This window comes from Pseudophryne corroboree, chromosome 6 (assembly GCF_028390025.1).
Source record: "Pseudophryne corroboree isolate aPseCor3 chromosome 6, aPseCor3.hap2, whole genome shotgun sequence".
NCBI lineage: Eukaryota > Metazoa > Chordata > Amphibia > Anura > Myobatrachidae > Pseudophryne > Pseudophryne corroboree.
Window position 1 is genome coordinate 126,500,781 of NC_086449.1, and position 21,160 is coordinate 126,521,940.

General features: G+C 48.3%; 2 protein-coding genes across 3 annotated transcripts in view; one reads left to right on the forward strand and one right to left on the reverse strand.

Moving 5' to 3' along the window:
* MCM3AP (minichromosome maintenance complex component 3 associated protein) overlaps positions 1–4,302 on the reverse strand; it is a 109,594-nt gene extending 105,292 nt beyond the window's left edge. The window contains exon 1 of the mRNA XM_063931836.1: positions 4,216–4,302. The gene's annotated coding sequence lies outside the window, so the exon portion shown is untranslated. The remainder of the gene's footprint in view (positions 1–4,215) is intronic.
* The window catches only part of YBEY (ybeY metalloendoribonuclease), a 31,411-nt gene continuing 14,536 nt past the window's right edge, over positions 4,286–21,160 (forward strand). The window contains exons 1-4 of one of the 2 annotated variants that reach the window (XM_063931837.1): positions 4,286–4,490; positions 8,100–8,313; positions 8,403–8,534; positions 18,294–18,362. In XM_063931837.1, the coding sequence (XP_063787907.1) occupies positions 4,369–4,490; positions 8,100–8,313; positions 8,403–8,534; positions 18,294–18,362 (537 nt within the window). In that variant the 5' untranslated portion in view covers positions 4,286–4,368. The remainder of the gene's footprint in view (positions 4,491–8,099; positions 8,314–8,402; positions 8,535–18,293; positions 18,363–21,160) is intronic. The other variant, XM_063931838.1, reaches the window with a different exon arrangement.

A 21,160-nucleotide genomic window follows, 5' to 3' on the forward strand; every position in this document is an offset into this window, starting at 1 on the left:
ACGTGTCGTCGGGATCAGCTGCGATTTTGGAATATTTAGAATCCACCCGTGCTGATTGTAGCAGTATCCGAGATAGTGCTACTCCGACCTCCAACTGTTCCCTGGACTATGCCCCTATCAGGAGATCGTCCAAGTAAGGGATAATTTAGACGCCTTTTCTTCGAAGAAGAATCATCAATTCGGCCATTACCTTGGTAAAGACCCCGGGGTGCCGTGGACAATCCAAACGGCAGCGTCTGAAACTGATAGTGACAGTTCTGCACCACGAACCTGAGGTACCCTTAGTGAGAAGGGCAAATTTGGGACATAGAGGTAAGCATCCCTGATGTCCCGGGACACTATATAGTCCCCTTCTTCCTGGTTCGTTATCACTGCTCTGAGTGACTTCATCTTAATTTGAACCTTTGTAAGTGTTCAAAAAAAATTTTTTTTTTTTTTTTTAGAATAAGTCTCACCTAGCCTTCTGGCTTCAGTACCACAATATAGTGTGGAATAATACCCCTTTTCTGTAGTAGGAGGGGTAATTTAATTGTCACCTGCTGGGAATACAGCTTGTGAATTTTTTCCCATACTACCTCCTTGTCGGAGGGAGACTTGGTAAAGCAGACTTCAGGAGCCTGCGAAGGGGAAACGTCTCGACATTCCCATCTGTACCCCCGGGATACTACTTGTAGGATCCAGGGGTCCTGTACGGTCTCAGCGCCATGCTGAGAACTTGTCAGACGCGGTGAAACGCTTCTGTTCCTGGGAATAGGCTGCCTGCTGCAGTCTTCTTCCCTTTCCTCTATCCCTGGGCAGATATGATCTTATAGGGACGAGAGGACTGAGGCTGAAAAGACGGTGTCTTTTTCTGCAGAGATGTGACTTAGGGTAAAAAACGGTGGATTTTCCAGCAGTTGCCGTGACCACCAGGTCCGATGGACCGACCCCAAACAAGTCCTCTTCCTTTATACGGCCATACTGTGCCGTTTGGAATCTGCATCACCTGACCACTGTCGTGTCCATAACATCTTCTGGCAGTTATGGACATCGCGTTTATTCATGATGCCAGAGTGCAAATATCCCTCTGTGCATCTCGCATATATAGAAATGCTCTATAGTCAATAAAATACTGTCCCTGTCAAGGGTATCAATATTTTTAGTCAGGGAATCCGACCAAGCCACCCTAGCTCTGCACATCCAGGCTGAGGCGATCGCTGGCCGCAGTATAACACCAGTATGTGTGTATATACTTTTTATTATATTTTCCAGCCTTGTCAGCTGGTCCTTGAGGACGGCCCTATATATAGACGGTACCGCCACTTGTTTTGATAAGCGTGTGAGCGCCTTATCCACCTTAAGGGGTGTTTCCCAACGCGCCCTAACTTCTGGCGGGAAAGGGTATACCGCCCATAATTTTCTATCGGGGGGAACCCACGCATCATCACACACTTTATTTAATTTATCTGATTCAGGAAAAACTATGGTAGTTTTTTCACATCCCACATAATACCCTCTTTTGTGGTACTTGTAGTATCAGAAATACGTAACACCTCCTTCATTGCCTTTAACGTGTGGCCCTAATAAGGAATACGTTTGTTTATTCACCGTCGACACTGGATTCAGTGTCCCTGTCTGTGTCGACCGACTAAAGTAAACGGGCGTTTTAAAACCCTTGACGGTGTTTTTGAGACGTCTGGACCGTACTAATTGTTTGTCGGCCGTCTCATGTCGTCAACCGACCTTGCAGCGTGTTGACATTATCACGTAATTTCCTAAATAAGCCATCCATTCCGGTGTCGACTCCCTAGAGAGTGACATCACCATTACAGGCAATTGCTCCGCCTCCTCACCAACATCGTCCTCCTACCTGTCGACACACACGTACCGACACACAGCACACACACAGGGAATGCTCTGATAGAGGACAGGACCCACTAGCCCTTTGGAGAGACAGAGGGAGAGTTTGCCAGCACACACCAAAAACGCTATAATTATATAGGGACAACCTTATATAAGTGTTTTCCCTTATAGCATCTTAATATATATATAAGCATATCGCCAAATTTGTGCCCCCCCTCTCTGTTTTAACCCTGTTTCTGTAGTGCAGTGCAGGGGAGAGCCTGGGAGCCTTCCCTCCAGCCTTTCTGTGAGGGAAAATGGCGCTGTGTGCTGAGGAGATAGGCCCCGCCCCTTTTTCGGCGGCCTCGTCTCCCGCTCTTAACGGATTCTGGCAGGGGTTAAATATCTCCATATAGCCTCCGGAGGCTATATGTGAGGTATTTTTAGCCAAAATAGGTATTCATTTGCCTCCCAGGGCGCCCCCCTCCCAGCGCCCTGCACCCTCAGTGACTGCCGTGTGAAGTGTGCTGAGAGGAAAATGGCGCACAGCTGCAGTGCTGTGCGCTACCTTTAGAAGACTGAGGAGTCTTCTGCCGCCGATTCTGGACCTCTTCTTACTTCAGCATCTGCAAGGGGGCCGGCGGCAAGGCTCCGGTGACCATCCAGGCTGTACCTGTGATCGTCCCTCTGGAGCTGATGTCCAGTAGCCAAGAAGCCAATCCATCCTGCACGCAGGTGAGTTCACTTCTTCTCCCCTAAGTCCCTCGTTGCAGTGATCCTGTTGCCAGCAGGACTCACTGTAAAATAAAAAACCTAAGCTAAACTTTCCTAAGCAGCTCTTTAGGAGAGCCACCTAGATTGCACCCTTCTCGGCCGGGCACAAAAATCTAACTGGCTTGGAGGAGGGTCATAGGGGGAGGAGCCAGTGCACACCACCTGATCCTAAAGCTTTACTTTTTTGTGCCCTGTCTCCTGCGGAGCCGCTATTCCCCATGGTCCTTTCAGGAACCCCAGCATCCACTAGGACGATAGAGAAAATATAATATCAGAATATATCGAAGGCAGTGGTTCCCAAACTTTGAGTCATTGAGAAATTCAGTAAAAAATATAAAATGACGTAAGTTGTGTTTATATGTCATCCTTAAGATCAGTTATGTGGTGAGGGACAGGATTCACTTCTGATGTGTCCATTTTGGGCTTGCTAGTCTTCTCTCCTGGGCAACTCCCTGCTGGAAATGACAGTTCAGGGGCTTCTGCATTGGAAAGCACCTGTTTTGTTTGCCTTACACTCTCTGTGGATCATCTCTGGTCTGGGCCCAGCGCTGGTAGAAACTAAGGTGACAGATACATGTAAGCCACTTGCAGTCTTCCTTATTTTCGCTCAGAGGGATCACTGGGTCAGTGTACCCATGCGCTGGACTGTTATCCCCCACCTTTTAGCTGCCCCTTTATTTAATATCGGTCACATTACAATAATACGGCTGAAGGTCAGAGCACGGGACCCCCCGTGCACAACTAAGCTGCCTCAGAACACTGGGGCAGATGTATTAACCTGGAGAAGGCATAAGGAAGTGATAAACCAGTGATAAAGCAGTGTAATGGGCCCTACACACTTGCGATCCGCCGCCGAGCTGCCCGACGGCGGATACGGCCGACGGGCAACCCGTCACCATAGCAGTGCAGGCAAATATGGATGAGATCGTCCATATTGGCCTGCATGCACAAGCGACAGGGCACCAACGATGAACGAGCGCGGGGCTGCGCATTGTTCATCGTTGCTGCCTCCACACTGAAAGATATGATCGGTATCTCGTTCATTAATGAATGAGATCGTCCATATCTTTCAGTTTTATCGCCCAGTGTGTAGGGCGCATTAAGTGCAAGGTGATAATGCACCAGCCAATCAGCTCCTAACTGTTAATTTACATATATGAGCTGATTGGTGTGTTTAGCACTGGTTTATCACTTCCTTATGCCTTCTCCAGGTTAATACATCTACCCGCCCACTATCCCTGTGGACAGCAGATGTATTAAGCCTGGAGAAGTGATAAATCAGTGAAAGGTGATAGGAGCTGATTGGCTGGTGCATTATCACCATGCACTTATCACTGCTTTATCGCTTCTCCAGGCTTAATACATCTGCCACTGGTGGTGAGCGGAGCGACGCGCTGTGCCTGAAGCGTAGCGACCGAAACAAGCCCGCGAGCGGACACACTTTCCTTTTCTGAACAACTTTAATGGTGTTCTGAAGCAGCTTAGTTATGCTAACCTGGGGGAGTCCATGCTCTGAACTTGAACCCAATAATGCTCATCACCCTACACATTATTACACCATACTAATTATTCTATATAATAATAACTAAATTTTGCAAGCTACTACACCGCCCCACTCACCGAGAGGCCGCCTGCAGTAATCGCGGAGGGAGCGGCACAGGCTGTGTGCTGACAGGTCACCGGCGCCCATGTTATTAATGAATCCTCACACCCAGGAATTCCGGGCAAGAAGCGAAACACCAAATAGCACTTCCGCTTCCGGTGTCATCGCTCATGCGTCCTCCGTCCTTCAGGAAAAATGTTCCCCGGAGCCCGCACAACAACGTTCCTGGGTCCCCCGCGTCAGGCCGCTATCAGGGCGGCAGCGGCTGCTCCAGCGTCCTGTGCACTAGCAGGTAATTGCCGTGTCCCTGTGGCTGGGCCCCGGGGCGGGAGAGGTCACAGCCCGATGCTCAGCCCAGCACAGAGCCGCTGTCACTGAGGAAACACCGGCAGAGAGCAGATAGGGATGTATTATAATGACATACCCTGCAACATTTTACACATAAAAATCGGGACAAATTAGGAAAGGGGGCGTGGTCACGGTTAAACCCTTTTCCTATACTTTCAATAGAAGTTTGAAGAGCCAAAAATCGGTACAGACCATTAAAAAAAGGTACTATACATGCCACAAAGGTACAGCTGGAGGGTATGTAATGAATACTTAATTACTCCTTGCCCACTGGTAATATAGGTAATAATTAACGTTTAATTAAAAAAAACACCATGTTTTGTGCAGAATGTTCAAAAATGTAACTTCTGACTCTTTCAGTCATTAATTCCACCTGCTGGAGCTGGGCTCAGACTACCTTAGCCAACCATTTGGAGTGCCGGATCAGTGCTCTTACCACCTTAGATAGCTATCCTGGGTGCTGGAACAGGGCGCAGACGACCTTACATAGCCATTCCAGTGCCACTACTAGGTGCAGACCACCTTAGATAGCCATTCTGGGTGCCAGAAGTGGATGCAGACCACTTTAGACAGCCATTCCAGGTGGCAGAACAGGGCTGTTCTGCGTGCCGAAACAGGGCGCAGACTGCTTAGATAGCCGTTCTGGGTGGCAGACAGGACGCAGGCCACATTAGATAGCCTTTCTTGATACCGGACAGGACACAGACCACCTAAAATTGGAGTTCTGGGTGTTGGAACGGGGCACAGACCATCTTATCCAGCTGTTCTGTGTGCTGAAAGGGGGCAGACCTCCTTAGCTTGCCATTCGGGGTGCCAGAATGGTGCTCTTAACACGTTGGTCATCTGTTCCGGGTCCCGGGATGGGGGAAGCAGACCACCTGAGCCATCCATTCAAGGTGCTAGAACGGGGCAAAGATCAAACGGCTGTTCTGGAATGGTGCAAAGATCACCTTACGTGACAGGAGTTTGATTCAAAGTTGTACATGGAACCAATAAGAAGATTGACAAAAGGGAGGAGCAGTGAGAAAGAATTATAAGTCAGGCAGCAGAGGTATGAATACACTAAAGGGGATCAAAGTAGGTTGGTGATGAGTAGATTACAGTTATCAAGGCAACTGATGGTGAGTGCAAGGATCAGGGTTTTAGTGGCTACCAAAATAAGAAGATGCGTGATCTTGGAAATATTGCAGACCTATAAATGACAGGATTGAGAGGAGTGATTGCTTGGAAAGAAAGAGAAGGTAGAGGCAAGTATGACACCTAGAAATCAGACATGAACAGATAAAAGGAGATCTTGTCAATGGAGAGGAGAACAAGGCCTTGGTAGATATGAGCGAGATGCTAACTTTAGTTTTAGAGAGGTTGAGTTGTAGGTATTGGTAGGACATCCAAGAGTAGTGAGTGGCACAGGAGAAGATGGGAGGAAAACGGCCAGGAGAAGAGAGATACATTTTGGTGTTACCAGCATATAGATGAGATTGCAGGGTGAAGGAGCCGATGCCCACCACGGGAAGAGGAGTAGAGATAAAAAATGATGGCCAAAGACAGAGCCTTGAGTTATGCTGATAGTTTAGGGGAAAGGATGGGAGGTGTGGAGACGAGAATGGTTGATTCAACAGACAGGAAGAGACCAGTGTCACAGAAGACAACAGAGTAGAGGATTTCATGGAAGAGGGGTGGTCAGTGATATCAAAAGCACCCATGAGGTTGACAAGAATCAGTATAGAAAAGTGTCCCTCGGATTTACCAGACTGGCAGTCATTTCTGGCTTTGGTTAAAGTGGTTTTGGTAAAAATGTAAAGGTCTAAGACAAGATTGGAGACTATCAAGGAGGAACTAGGTATTGTGGAATGAGGGGATTTGTGTGTAAGCAACCTGGTCAAGGAGTTTGGAGGCCAAGGGGAGAAGAGAGATGGGTAGGTAGTTAGGGAATAAGCTGTCAAGGAGGGAGTTATTAAGAATTGGAGAGACCACGCTAATCAGACAAAGGAGGGTAAGAAAGCAGAGGAGAGGGATTGGTTGTCCAAGTAGGCAGTGTGGAAATAGACTTTAAGAGGGTGAGACAACCAAGGTGGGCAGATGGAGGATTGAGAGAAGAGTATGGATTTTAACATTTGCGATAGGGGAAAATAATACGAGGTAAAGCAGTCCAGGTGTGGGGGGTGGGAGGGGGGTGGATGTGGAGGTTAATCGTAGGGGTGTATGGAAGTGTTTACGAGGAGATGTCTTGGCAGATCACTATTTATTGATTCTTGCGGTGGTTCCCAAACACTCAAGGCACCCCAACAGTCCAGGTTTTAAGGCTATCAATGCTTAGGCACAGGTGGCTTAATTAGTACCTCAGTCAGTTTGATTATACCTCCTGATACTGAGCTCTTTAATATTTGCAGGCATTCCGCAAATTACTTTTTTATAAATAGGCCCCTTTAGAGTATAGTGTAGTAAAGGAATAGAATATGCCTCCTGTGCTCTCAGAGGTTGGTGCAGGGAACATGCAGGTCCCTGCAGGGTACTGCAGTTGTGGTCGCTGTATGCGACCACAGCTGCTCATACGCAGTAGCAGAGATATGCATCTTTGTGTATCTCCTGACAATTCTTGGACGCATTTTGCCCGACTCTCCATCCATTTCTGGGTGTCAACTGGACGGCATGGAAGAAAACTGTACATATGCATAGGGGGCGCCTGATTCATCCTTACCTTCTTATTCCCCAGAATGACAGATGGCGCTCAGTAGCTGGCCAAGGTCGCCTGCAACTTCCCACTTTCCATGTGAAGTGATGACTCAGGCAAATAGATGGTGCAGTTCACGCTGAATCACATAATCCTGGCCCCAGCTTCAAAATTTGGGAATTGCGGCTTTGTACAGTGAGGTGATAACATTATCGTGGTGCCTTGCCCTCCGCATCACCCACCTGGCTTCCCTCGGGCAACCCGCCCTCCCGGATCTCCAATGAAGTGACACTTCTAATATTAATTGTTTTTTTACTGGAGTATTTTTATTAGGTAAATGCTGATGGTATGCTGCCGTCTAACCAGTAACTATGGGTTCAACAATTTTGTTTGCCAGTGGCTGAAAGCATAAGCATAACTAGGTGTGTGGGGGTTGGGTTTGTGAGACCGCCGGTCACCATACCGCTGCTGGGATCCCGGCTTTTAGATGCCCGGCGGTGAGCCGGGGAGAGCAACGAAGCCTCTTGCAGGCTTGCTGCGCTCGCCACTCTGCGGGCTACTGGCGAGCTGAGCTCACCACAGGTTCTATTCCCATTCTATGGTTGGACACCCATGAGTGGGAATAGTCCCTGTTAGTCGGGATAGAGAGGGGGCGGGATCCTGGTGTAGGTATTGTGACCAGTGGTCTCCTGACCGCCAGTCACATAACTACATCCCATGTGTGGGGGCAGATTGGCAGAATAAGAGTGAGGAGAATAGTATGTGTGGTTGCTGCTAGACTTAACTTTTTTAATTGTAAAGTGTGGACATATTACGCAGCACTGTACATTGAGGTGGTAGTAGCATGACACCAACAATCAAAATACAATTTTCTTCCTGCAGAGCGATGTCTCTCCTTATACGGAACATGCAGCGCGTGGTCTGTCTTCGCAGAGCTCCCTTGCGCAAGAATCTAGAGATTGCCAGGAGCTGCCTCGGAGTGGGGGGTTTTAATGTCGGGGTAATATGCATAAATGATGCAAGGATCCGACAAATTAACAAACGTTATAGAAAGAAGGACGCAGCGACGGACGTTCTGTCATTCCCTTTCCATGAGGTACATGAAGGTGTGGCAGGGCTGTTCTCATTATGGGTAACACACGGTTCTTTCTGATGTGTGCGGTATTGTTCTTTCTACGCCTGCAGGGTCTGTGTCCTGGTTTCTTGCCTGATCCATCATTTCGGGATGAATACAATTTAGGTGACATTTACCTGGGAGTTGAATATATATATCGCCAGTGCCAGGAAACTGAAGAGGATTTTAACAATGTCTTGACAGTAAGTTATATCTGCATTACGGTATTTATAACAGCAGATGATATGGGGACAAGAGAGAGCAATGGGGCTGTGCTACTTTTTGTTTTCAGATGGAAGATGGACAGTAAATAAGACAGTTAATAGGTCAACACCAATATCGACAGTTAAATGGTTGACAGGGTCAAAAGGTCAACATGATTTTGTTGATAATTTTTAGGGTTAGATACTCAGGGGACAATTAGGGTTAGGCTGCAGAAGGGGAGGGTTAGGATTAAGTGCCGGGTGAGGGATGGGGTTAGGCACTAGGGGGAGGTTTAAGGTTAAGCACCAGGGGAAGGGTTGGGTAAAAGGGGGATGGTTAGGGCTAGGCACCAGAGAGAGGGTTAGTGTTTGGCAACAGTCGAAGGGTTAGGGCTAAGCACCAGGGGGAGGGTTAGGGCTAGGCACCAGTGGGAGGGTTTGGGCTAAGCACCAGGGGGAGGGTTAGGGCTAAGCACCAGGGGGAGGGTTAGGGCTAGGCACCAGGGGGAGGGTTAGGGCTAGGCACTAGGAGGAGGGTTATGTTTAGAATTAGGGTTCAAATAATAATAAAAAAAACATTGTGCCACCATTTTTGTTTCTGTATTTTGACCCTCTCGCCCCTTCTAACCTTGTTTCCTTTTGACCCTGTCGACTATTAACTGTCAACCATCATGTTTTGACCAATTGACTGTCTGTCTATGTACTTTAGAGATTTTAATCCACACCCCATTTTTTTTATATGTGAAAGGACAGGTGTGCCATGTGTGAGGTAAGCTCATAAACGAACAACTGATCTTTACATTTATCTTGCCTTATGTAAAATGGTAATAATATTTCTGCTGTGGGGTACACTGGGCTCCACAAGTCTGGACAATGGGGTGTAGAGTAGGATCTTGATCAGAGGCACCAACAGGCTCAAAGCTTTGACTGTTCCCAGAATGCACAGCGCCGCCTCCTATATCACCCCGCCTCCCAGCACAGGAGCTCAGTTTGTTAGTTGGTGCTGCAGTAAGCAGGCACTGAACAGAGGGGCTGCTCCAAGCAGCCCTGAGAAAAGCTTTTTATGAGGTAAAAAGTGAAGACTTCAAGGGCAGCAGCGGTGGTAAATGTCTTCTGTCATTCTCTGCTGCAGCTCCAGCTCTCCCCAGCGGCGCTGTACACTCCCGAGCCCTGGTTGCCGGGTACCTACAGCGGAGGCTCCGGTTTACTTCACGTTAGGCACACACGGCTGGGGCTCTCCAGGATCGCGTGGCCGCGCTTCGGGAGGTGGTAAGTGGGTCCCGCTCGCGGTACCCGGTCTTTATCGCGATCCGGCATGGTCAGTGGGAGGCGGGCCACGCGCGCTGGCGGTGGACACTGTGGCAGTACAGGCGATCCCACTAGATCACCAGGGCATGGGCGCAGGTCAGGTTTTTTTCTTAAAACCGATTTTAATATCGCCCACAGTACCCTGTGGTTTTGCCAGCAAGGGGGATAAGGCTTAGACCAGAAGCTCCTCCCCCAGCCCCAAGGCGCCATTTCCAGCAAGTGTTCCCGCCCTGGAGCTGCATCTCTGTCTTTTCCTCACTCCCTGTCAGTGTCTGCGGCGCCATTACTCCTCAGCTCACTGTTCCTGGGACTGCTTGGGCAAATCCTCCTATGTAAAGCCGCCTGGTTGTCAGCGCTGTGCCTTTACATGACACTTAAGTATTCTACCTGCCTTTTTAGTCAGTGTTAGTTAAGAAAGAGTGCATTTAGTCAGCGGTTTATAGTACAATTACCCTGTGATATACATCCAGGTTCTTACTGTGTAGTGTTATATCTATTGACTATATAGCTGTGTAAGCTAGTCCAGTGCAGTATTATTGTCTGTAATAACCTCTGCATTGTACAAACTGTGACTATTTGTGTGTGCATTGATAGCTGAGTGGTGTCCATCTCGTGTCTTTCATTCAACTTGCTATCCCTATATTCTATAACCTGAGGGGGCTTGGTGCGTCAGGTGTTATTTAATATAGGATTTTCACAAAGATATACTGTATTACGTATTTTTCTCTGTGATTTAGTCACCATATCTCTCCTATATCTCTGCTGGTGCTGACTACACTGCGCAGGGGTTTGAGTTTAGGGATATAGTGCTGCTAATAATTGTACTGTGTTACCTCATACTGCAAGTTATATCATGTCTGCTTCTGAGCATAACGGTTCTGGGGCGGAACACACTGCTGGTGTTGCTGAAGCCACAGGCACATATAGGATGAATATAGCAGCTGTGGGCTCTGGTTCTGGGGGCTCCTTGCCCCCCAGTGGGACTGTGGCAACGGAGGCACATGCTGACCCTCTGTGGGCCGCTTTTTCCACGCTTCTGCATACGCTAGTTCATAAACTAACACCCCCTATGGGACCCCCAATGCCGGTACAACCGTATTTGGTCCCTGCAGCTAACCCGCCATAGGCGGACGATTTATCTGCTCAATTAAAGAAGTTGAACCAGTCCCTGACTACTAAAAAGTCTGACCAACGTTCGCCTAAGTCCAAGAGGTCCTCTAAGCGAGCGCTCGTCTCCTCACAATCCACTGCTATCACTGACACCTCGTCTGATGAAGACAGCACATACACTGACCCCACAGGTTCTGACTCAGATACGGCTGATGGGGAGGGTAGTTCACATGTGGATGTTCCTGATCTTTTGGAGGCTATTAAGTTAATTCTGCAGATTACGGATGATCCCGAGCCATCCGTTCCTCATAAGAAACCAGATAGGTTCAAGCGTCAGAAGGTGATTAAACAAGTTTTACCTCATTTTGAGCCCGGGTAGGAAGTTTGTGCCTCAAAAGAAGATGCTGGCTCGCGCCAGAGCTGTCTAAGAATTGGGAAACGCCTCCTCCAGTAGACTCACATGTGGCTAGGATGGTGGTTTCCTCAGCTCTACCTGTCACTACCGTCACGTCTCTAAAAGAGCCTACGGATAAACGTGTTGAGGGTGCTGCACAAAGGCCCACTATTGCAGCTACATGGGCGGCAGAGGCTATTGAAGCATGGGCCTTGGAGTTAGAGGCTGAAATCTCCTCTGACCATGCTAGACAAAGCTTGTCATATATTGTCACAGCTTCTCGCTATATTAAAGAGGCGGCTTCTGATGCCGGTATCCTAGCAGCCAAGGCCTCTACTACGTCAGTCCTGGCTCGCAGGATATTGTGGCTGAGATCCTGGTCTGTGGATCTGGACTCTAGAAAAACCCTGGAGGTACTCCCTTTCAAGGGGGATATTCTATTTGGGGAGGACTTAAATAAGATAGTGGCTGACTTGGCTACTGCCAAAACTGCCTGTCTGCCTAATACAGCTCCTTCTGTGTCGAAGGCCAAAGGCACGTCCTTTCGCCCCTTTCGTCCTTCAGGTAAAGCAAAAGGTCAGGAGTACCATAAGCAGGCCCGCACTTCCAAACCTGGTAAGCCGAAGCCCAAAAGAGCCTGGGCTGCCCGTTAGCCAGCAGCCAAGACCGATAAGCCTGCCGCATGACGGGGTGGGCCTCCCCCTGGGGTATCCCAGGTTGGGGGGTCCGGCTTCTAGGGTATACCCAGGAATGGTTGAAGACCACTTCAGATGCCTGGGTATGGGAAGTCGTCACTCGAGGTTACGCCATAGCCTTCAAAAACCGATCCCCTCATCGATTTTGCCAGACAGACGTCCCGTCGGACCAGACAAAGGCAAACACTCTGCATTCGGTGGTACAGACCCTTCTGGATACAGGAGTTGTAGTACAGGTGCCTCTTGCTCAGAGGGGCCGGGGGTACTATTCTCCGCTGTTTCTAGTCCCGAAACCGAATGGGTCCTCCCGGCCCATTCTCAACCTCAAGGCACTGAACAAGTTTGTGAAGGTTTCCAAGTTCCGTATGGAAACCCTTCGCTCTATAGTTCTGGCCTTGGAACCTGGGGACTACATGGTCTCCCTGGACATACAGGATGCTTACCTGCATATTCCTATAGCAGTGTCACATCAACAATACCTGAGGTTCGCTATTGGCAACCTCCATTACCAGTTTTGGGCGTTACCTTTTGGTTTAACAACGGCTCCGCGAGTCTTCACCAAAATTATGGCGGTGATGACGGTGGTACTCCGCCGTCAAGGGGTCAGGATACTGCCGTATCTGGACGATTGTTAATCCGGGCAAATTGCCCAGATCTTCTCCTGCGTCATCTGGATATGACGGTCCGGTTTCTACAAGCCCACGGGTGGCTCATCAACTGGAAGAAATCCTCCCTGGTCCCTGCTCAGAGCATGGTGCATCTGGGAGCGCTGTTGGACACTCACAACCAGAAGTTGTTCTTGTCTCAGGAGAAAGTCCTGAAACTTCAGGACAGGATTCGTTGCTTCCTTTCTCGTCCGCAAGTGTCGATACATTCGGCAATGCAGGTGCTGGGCCTCGTGGTGTCAGCATTCGACATGGTGGAGGATGCTCAATTCCATTCTCGCCCCCTCCAGAAGCTGATTCTAGCTAAGTGGGACAGCCTGCCTCACCAGATCAGGTCTCACATGATCTCTTTGACTCCGGAGGTCCGTCTGTCGCTGCACTGGTGGCTCCTGGATTGACAATTGTGCAGAGGCCGTCCCTTCTGGATATCCAACTGGGTCTTGTTGACGACAGATGCCAATCTAAGAGGTTGGGGAGCGGTGCTGGAGCAGCACTCCTTGCAGGGTCGGTGGACCAAGGAGGAATCTCTCCTCTCGATCAACATTCTGGAATTGCGGGCGGTCTTCAATGCGTTGAACCTAGCCCAGCATTTCATTTAGAACCGTCCTTTTCAAGTACAGTCGACAACGCCACCACAGTGGCTTACATAAATCATCAAGGCGGCACTCGAAGCCGTTTGGCAATGAAGCAAGCCTCACAGATTCTATGTTGGGCAGAATGCCATCTACCGGCAATATCGTCAATATTCATTCCGGGAGTCCTGAATTGGGAAGCGGACTCTCTCAGTCGTCAGGACGTGCATGCCGGCGAGTGGGGCCTCCATCCAGAAGTGTTTCAACTCCTCGTGGAAAAGTGGGGTCTTACAGATGTGGATCTGATGGCGTCTCGACACAATCACAAGGTTCCGGTCGTCGGAGCAAGGACAAGGAATCCTCAAGCAGCATTCGTGGATGCGCTGGCAGTGCCGTGGAGGTTCTGGCTGCCGTACGTGTTCCCTCCGCTGTCACTCCTGCCCAGGGTAATTCGGAAGTTTAAGCAAGAAAAAGGAAATCTGCTTCTCATAGCTCCGGCGTGGCCCAGACGGCACTGGTTCTCAGACCTGCAAGGCCTATCGTCAGAGCGTCCACTTCTACTTCCACAACGCCCAGACCTCCTCGTTCAGGGCCCCTGTATCTACCAGGACCTAGCCCGGCTGTCTTTGACGGCGTGGCTCTTGAAGCTTCCGTCTTAAGAGCTGAGGGTTTTTGTGAAGAGGTCATTAAAACTATGTTGCGGGCCCGGAAACTGGCCTCTGCTCGGATTTACCATCGGGTCTGGCATTCCTACTTTGTTTGGTGCGCATCTAATCATTATGACGCTTCCAAGTTTAGTACAGCCAAACTTTTGGCTTTTCTACAGCAGGGCCTAGATTTAGGCCTGCGTCTGGCCTCCCTCAAGGTTCATATTTCTGCCTTGTCGGTGTGGTTTCAAAGAAAAATTGCGACTTTACCTGATGTTCATACTTTCACTCAGGCTGTGTTGCGTATCCAACCTCCCTATGTCCCGCCTGTTGCTCCTTGGGACTTGTCGGTGGTTTTGGAGGCGTTGCAGGAGCCTCCATTGAACCTCTTGGTTCAGCTGACCTTAAGTGGCTTTCCCTTAAGGTGGTGTTCTTGCTGGCTATTGCCTCTGCTAGAAGAGTGTCGGATTTGGGTGCCTTGTCCTGTAGTTTCCCATATCTGATTTTTCACCGTGACCGGGCGGTTCTTAGGACTCGTCCCGGATATTTACCTAAGGTGGTTTCTTCGTTCCACCTTAATCAGGAGATTGTGGTTCCAGCTTTTGTCTCTCCTGATTTGTCTCCCAAAGAGCGGTCTTTGGATGTGGTACGGGCTCTCCGTATCTATGTGAAGAAAACTGCTTCTATTCGAAAGTCTGATTCTCTCTTTGTTTTGTTTGGATTTCACAAACAGGGCTGGCCTGCTCACAAGCAGACCCTGGCCAGGTGGATTAGAATGGTGATTGCGCATGCTTATGTGAAGGCTGGTCTGTCAGCTCCTGTTCACATTACGGCCCATTCTACTCGGTCTGTTGGACCTTCTTGGGCGGCCCAACGTGGAGCGACCCTTGACCAATTGTGCAAGGCGGCTACGTGGTCCTCCGGGAACACGTTCATAAGGTTCTATGCCTTCGATACTGCCACTTCCCAGGATGCTTCCTTTGGACGCCGGGTTCTTGTGCCCGCTACAGTGTGTCCCCTCCCATAAGGAACTGCTTTAGGACATCCCCATTGTCCAGACTTGTGGAGCCCAGTGTACCCCGCAGCAGAAAACGAGTTTTATGGTAAGAACTTACCCTTGTTAAAACTCTTTCTGCGAGGTATACTGGGCTCCACAAGGCGCCCACCCTGACGCACTTAGCTTCTTTGGGTTGATATGGCATTAGCCGCTGACACTTCTCTTGTCGTGAGAGTGTGGTGTATGTGGCTACTAACCGTTGTCGTCTCTTTTCCTGCTACTGTATTGGGCTGGTTAACTAAACTGAGCTCCTGTGCTGGGAGGTGGGGTGATATAGGAGGCGGCGCTGTGCATTCTCGGAACAGTCAAAGCTTTGAGCCTGTTGGTGCCTCGGATCAAGATCCTACTCTACACCCCATTGTCCAGACTTGTGGAGCCCAGTGTACCTCGTTATGTAATGGTTCTTCAGATTATCAGTACATGGCAAGGTTGTAATTGCTGAGGTAAATCCTTCCCATGCAGCACAGACTTCCTGTCAGTATTCATATTGAAGAACACTACAGTACATGTAGGGGTAGATATACTAAGCATGAAAAGTGTTGGTGCTGCCCATAGCAGCAATCAGATCCTGTCTATTATTTTCTAGGATGCGGTTGATAAATTATAGAATCTGGTTGCTTTGGGTAAAACCACTTTTCATTTTTAGAAGTTTTAGTAAAACTGTCCCTTAGCCACTTGTAGGACCCTTACTCACTGGCGTGTATGCACTGTGCCTGAATGCAGTCTATGGAGCCTATTTATCAACGAGTGATAAAACTCGTTGTGTATGATAAATGGTGCTCCAGCCAATCGGCTCCCAACTGTCATTTTTCAAACACATGACAGGAGGTGAACGCATGACATGAGCTGTTTGGCTGGAGCACCATTTATCATACATACATTCACAACGCCACCAACAGTCCACACCCTTTTGTATTCGTAGTTTTGCCAGCGTGTGTTTTTAGTTGGGGCCCATTTTACTGGGGGACATTACTTCAGTTATTTCCGTGTACATAAATCATACTATTATATGTATACCTGATCTCTGTGTGAGGGGGTTATGTACATACTCATTAGTTGTTAACGCAGGCGGCTACACCAGCATTGTGTTGGTTTTTTTTTCCCCCATTCATGTCAATGGCCTATTCCTTCCAATGATCTGTAGACGTTGCTTTTTTAGGGCTATCCACCAGGGGGATTTCCAAATGTTTGATTTTAGAGCGATTGTTGCCAGTCCATGAAAAATGCATAATTAGCATGTAACAAGCTATAGTCTACCCTAAACAAAGTGCAGTTTATGTGATACAGTGCCTCAGCCATATGCAGGCCCAATGACCACGGTAAGCCACTTTCCAGATTCTCTCTCTCTGGTGCGATGACTGAGCATTCTGATCCACACACACACACACACACACATACACACCAGACTTGGTAGGAAAATCTCCTGCCAATGGGCATGTGCAGAAGCTCCATTCCGTCCTTTATACTGCATGTAGAGGCCCCTGGCCAGGCTGTGGGAAAGGGGGATTTCCATGCAACTGGCACCACCCACGCGTTTGCCTATGTCTTGGATCACAAATTAAAATCTTTTCCATTGGTTTACAAGAAGAGTTCCTGGAGCTACGAATGTTTCCACATGGATTACAAAATGAAAAAAATCCCGTTGGTTTTCGAGAAGAATTCCCTGTGGGACACACAACTGTGTTTTGTTTTTTGTTGTTTTTGTTTATTTAACAATTATGCCTGTCTTTTGTTTCTTTCCATTACTATTATAATGCAGCAGAACAGGGTCTTATGGACCACTGAAGGAGGGAGGGGGGAGTTCCATGCTGCTGGTTTTCCTGTTAGTTTACAGAACCATCACATATTGTCCAGCATCAAGCTGGTTTCAGTCCATGTCCCTCAGCTCGGACAGTAGGACAGATTATCAAGGGTTTGAGCTGGTTGAGGATTTTGGATGAGTGGGGTGGCTACATTCATCTTTTTATATTTAATGTATTGAGCCTATCTTATTAATTTTATATTTGACGGGGGGGGGGGGGGTAATTCAGAGTTGATCACAGCAGCAAATTTGTTAGCACTTGGGCAAAACCATGTGCACTGCAGGTGTGGCAGATGTAACATGTGCAGAGAGAGTTAGATTTGGGTGGGTTATATTGTTACTGTGCAGGGTAAATACTGGCTTCTTTATTTTTACACTGCAATTTGGATTTCAGTTTGAACACACCCCACCCAAATCTAACTCTCTCTGCACATGTTACATCTGATCCCCCCTGCAGTGCACATGGTTTTGCCCAACGGCTTACAAATTTGCTCCTGCGATCATCTCTGAATTAGGCCCATGGTTTCTACACGTGGAACAGGCACACTGGAAGCCCCATTGAAATAAATAACAGATGCCCCATACTGCTTCAAAATCTTGTGAACATCGCCAGTGCACATGAGCCACAAGTATATGTGAAGCCCATCTCATACACAATGCCTGGGTAAGGGCCGCAGCCTTGTTTCCTATGATAGCAGAGAAAACAGAGTGTAGATACATTGTCAAACATCTCACATTCTTTCATATAATATAGGGGGTCATTCCAACCCGATCGCTCGCTGCAGTTTATCGCAGCGATCGGGTCGGAACTGCGCATGTGCCGGAGCTGCAGTGTGCCGGCACATGCCAGCCGTCGTTGCCTAGCGATCGCCTCTGAGGCAAAGGCGGACGCTGGGTGGGAGGGGGCTGGACGGCGGCGTTAAGGGGGCGAGGTCGGACCATTGAGAGGAGGGTGGGCTGCAGCCGCTGCGACTCGGGGCAGCGAAGAGGTTCTCCCGGCCAGCCGCAGGAGCTGCGCTGGCCGGGAGTAACTCCTGAGATGCAAAAGCATCACCGCTGTGTGATGCTTTTGCATTTCTGCAGGGGTGGGGGGGGGGGGGGGGGGGTGCGGCACTGACATGCGGGGCGCATGTCTGAGTGCCTGATCCTAACTGCTAAATTTAGCACAGCTACGATCAACTCGGAATGACCCCCATAATTCTATATAATCCGTGAAATGTAACCGTATAGAATTAATTTGCTTTGAGGACACTACAAGGGTAACTTTGAATAATATGTGTGTAGAACAATATATAAAATAATACATTTTCATTATTACTTATTACTAGGATTTTGGTCTATCCAATAATAGTTTATGGTCATTTAATAATCTCGGCATCGCTTTCAACACTATTTACTCTGAAAGGTTCTACATATATTATGACTATCATCTGTAACTGTGCCAGTGACTGTGGTACACATTAAGTGCGAGAAGAATCAGCATACCGTATTTGTTTGTTCTCCCTGACAGGTGACTGCAGTGCATGGCTTATGTCATCTCCTTGGCTATACACATGACAGCCCGGAAAACTGGAGGAAGGTTGGTTTAGTAACATAAATGAAAATTTTGTTGCTTGAAGCCTGATTTTAAAGAGCAGATTGGGGGCCTTGGGAGTAGCTGAGGCCTGGGAGGTAGGAGCGGCGCAGCATTCTTCCCCCAAGACCCTACCATTGGTCCTCCTGCTGTGACGTATATCGTGCTGTCCAGCTTCGGGTAATAGGGTCAGAACTTATTTAATTAAAAAATGCTTGTTTCTCCTGAAATATCATTCATTCAAAGTGTCTTTATTTACCTTCACCGCTAATATACTTAAAGAAATGCCTACGATTTACCCTATTGTATTTGGCAAGGTTTCCCTCCTGTGTTCAAGTCAGTCTGTCATTGCTTTTTGACATTTTCCCGTTGACCAACTATTTTTGGGGTCAGTTCAGTTAGCCACTAGAGGGGTGAGTTCCCCTTTGCAACGGCGTGCAAATTCCACCAACGGCACTGCAACACACCCCCTCGTGACCTGATCTTGTCCCGGCTCATGAGACACAGAACCAGGTTTACAAAAAAAAAAGTTTTGGTTAAAACCATTTTCTCCTTCATCCACTAGGGGCCACTGGAGCGTAGTTACAATGGGAAATAGTAGGCAGTAATTGGGAGCTGGCACTTTAAAATTCTCACACTGTGGCTAGCTCCTCCCCTACTATCTCCCCTCCAAGCCAGTCTTCGTTAGTGCCCGAGGGAGCTGGTTCACTTGGGTTTTAGCTGAAGAATTTTTTCTTTTTTCTTTATTATTTTTATTTTTCTTTCTTACACACACAGACTGGCAGCTCTGCCACTGCCAGTCTGCACCGCAGGAGCTGCCGGCGGGGTCCCATCGCAGCTCGGGATGGGTTCCGGCTGAGGGAGACACTGAGCTCTCCTGAGCTGGCCGGACACCGCTGCGTGCGGCGCGTGTCGGAGCCGCTCCACCAGCAGAAGATTCCGGCAGCATGGCAGCGGTGAGTATCAGTGGCCGGACACCGCTGCGTGTGTCGGGGCCACTCCATCAGGAATCCTGCAACAGCGGTGAGTACAGACACCAATCTAAAACTGTGATGATGTTGCTGTGTCTTTTATTCACTCCCCGCTCCCTGCTCCCATACATGGGGGCCACGCTCAGGGTCCCTGGTCTAACCCCCCTCCACTCATATAGGGGCTGTGTAATGCATTAAAAAAATAATAATAATAATAATAATTTTTATTTTAGATGGCACCTTTATATTTAGGTGCCATTACTAGGGGGGCGGAGCTTAATCCCGCTCGACCCGGCGGGCTAAGCGCCCCCGCTACCCGGCCGCGGCTCACAGGGCCGTCAGGGGATGCAGGGCGCTCCCCTCTAAGTTTGCGCGGGAGCTTGATCAGTTCGGAGCTAAGGGGGCGGAGCTTTCTCCCGCTCTGCTCGGCGGGCTCAGTGCTGGAAGGCTAAAGTTTTTAAATTAATAGGCATCTGTGGCTCAGGCACTAAGCACCCGGGTTGCAGTGCACACAGTCACAAGAGATCAAGTCACACCATAACCTAGAGTTATTCAACGCCATAACGGGGGGCGGGGCTTCCGCCCGTCTTGGACCTCGGCTCCCGGCCACCGGCGGATTGGTTGGTGCTGGCGGCCATTTCCTCTCTGCAGGGGAAACCTCTACCCGGACTCCACTGCTTGCTGTAAGTGTCAGGATCTTCTTATCACTGCAGTGAGTAGTCTTTCTTAATGTGTTCCTCCTGTGGCACACACACACACACATATATATATATACATATATATATATATATATATATATATATATATGATATATAAATGTATACAGTTGTACTGGGTGTATATATATATATATATATATATATATATATATATATATATATATATATATATACATACATATCTTGTATGTATATTATATTTTATATAGTTTGTTTTATATATAATGTTATATTGGATTATATCTATATATGCATATATAATCAACTAGCGCCGTCGATTTTAAAGTTAGGCGCCATAGTGTGTGTGGGGGGGGGGCCTTAAACCTAACGCTCAGGTCAGTGCCCCTTTGTCAGGGGGGCTAGTGCTGTTAATTCAACACGGAGTCCCCTGTTTATGGAATATGGAGTCAGCTCACTACTGCTCTTTATCAGGGCACAGTTAGGCTCACTGAATATTTACAATAATATAGAACTACAAGCTCCACCGACATATATTATAATAACGCAGACCTGGGTTCACGTCCCACAGATCTTCACCCTGCCACATTGATTTTTCCCCCGGCTTTACTCACAGGCTGCCCGCCATTTTGGGCAACCAGCGGAGCTTACTGAATTAGCAGTACTCTACATACAGGGCGGGTGTTGTCACCCCTTTATTACTCTTTTGTTTCACTTGGTAATAATACTGTGTGTGTAATTTAAGGGAATGTGTGTGGTATCAGCCAAATAGCCGCAGTGGCTCGGTACGCTTATAGCGGGGACATCTGAACACAGATTGAATTCCATCAAACACCAACTTTAAGGGATATGTGCCTGTCACTGCACGTTATAGTGCAGAGTTTATAGAGGGTTACACTTCTTTAACCTGCTTTTCTCTTTTCGTTTAACTAAACGTAACACCCAGGACAGAAAATTCCCTGTTATGTGTAGATTGTGCGGTGGAGCCATCTGATTAGCCCTCAATGCAGCTGCAGGACGTTCCTGTTTGAACAGCTCAGCTTATGCAGGTAAGGTCACCGTTACCAGAGACCTCGTCCGTCATTTCTTCTTCCCAGATTTCTAAAAGGAGGTTGTTAACCTCAGTGTTACACAACGCTGCGGATGATAGACCTCT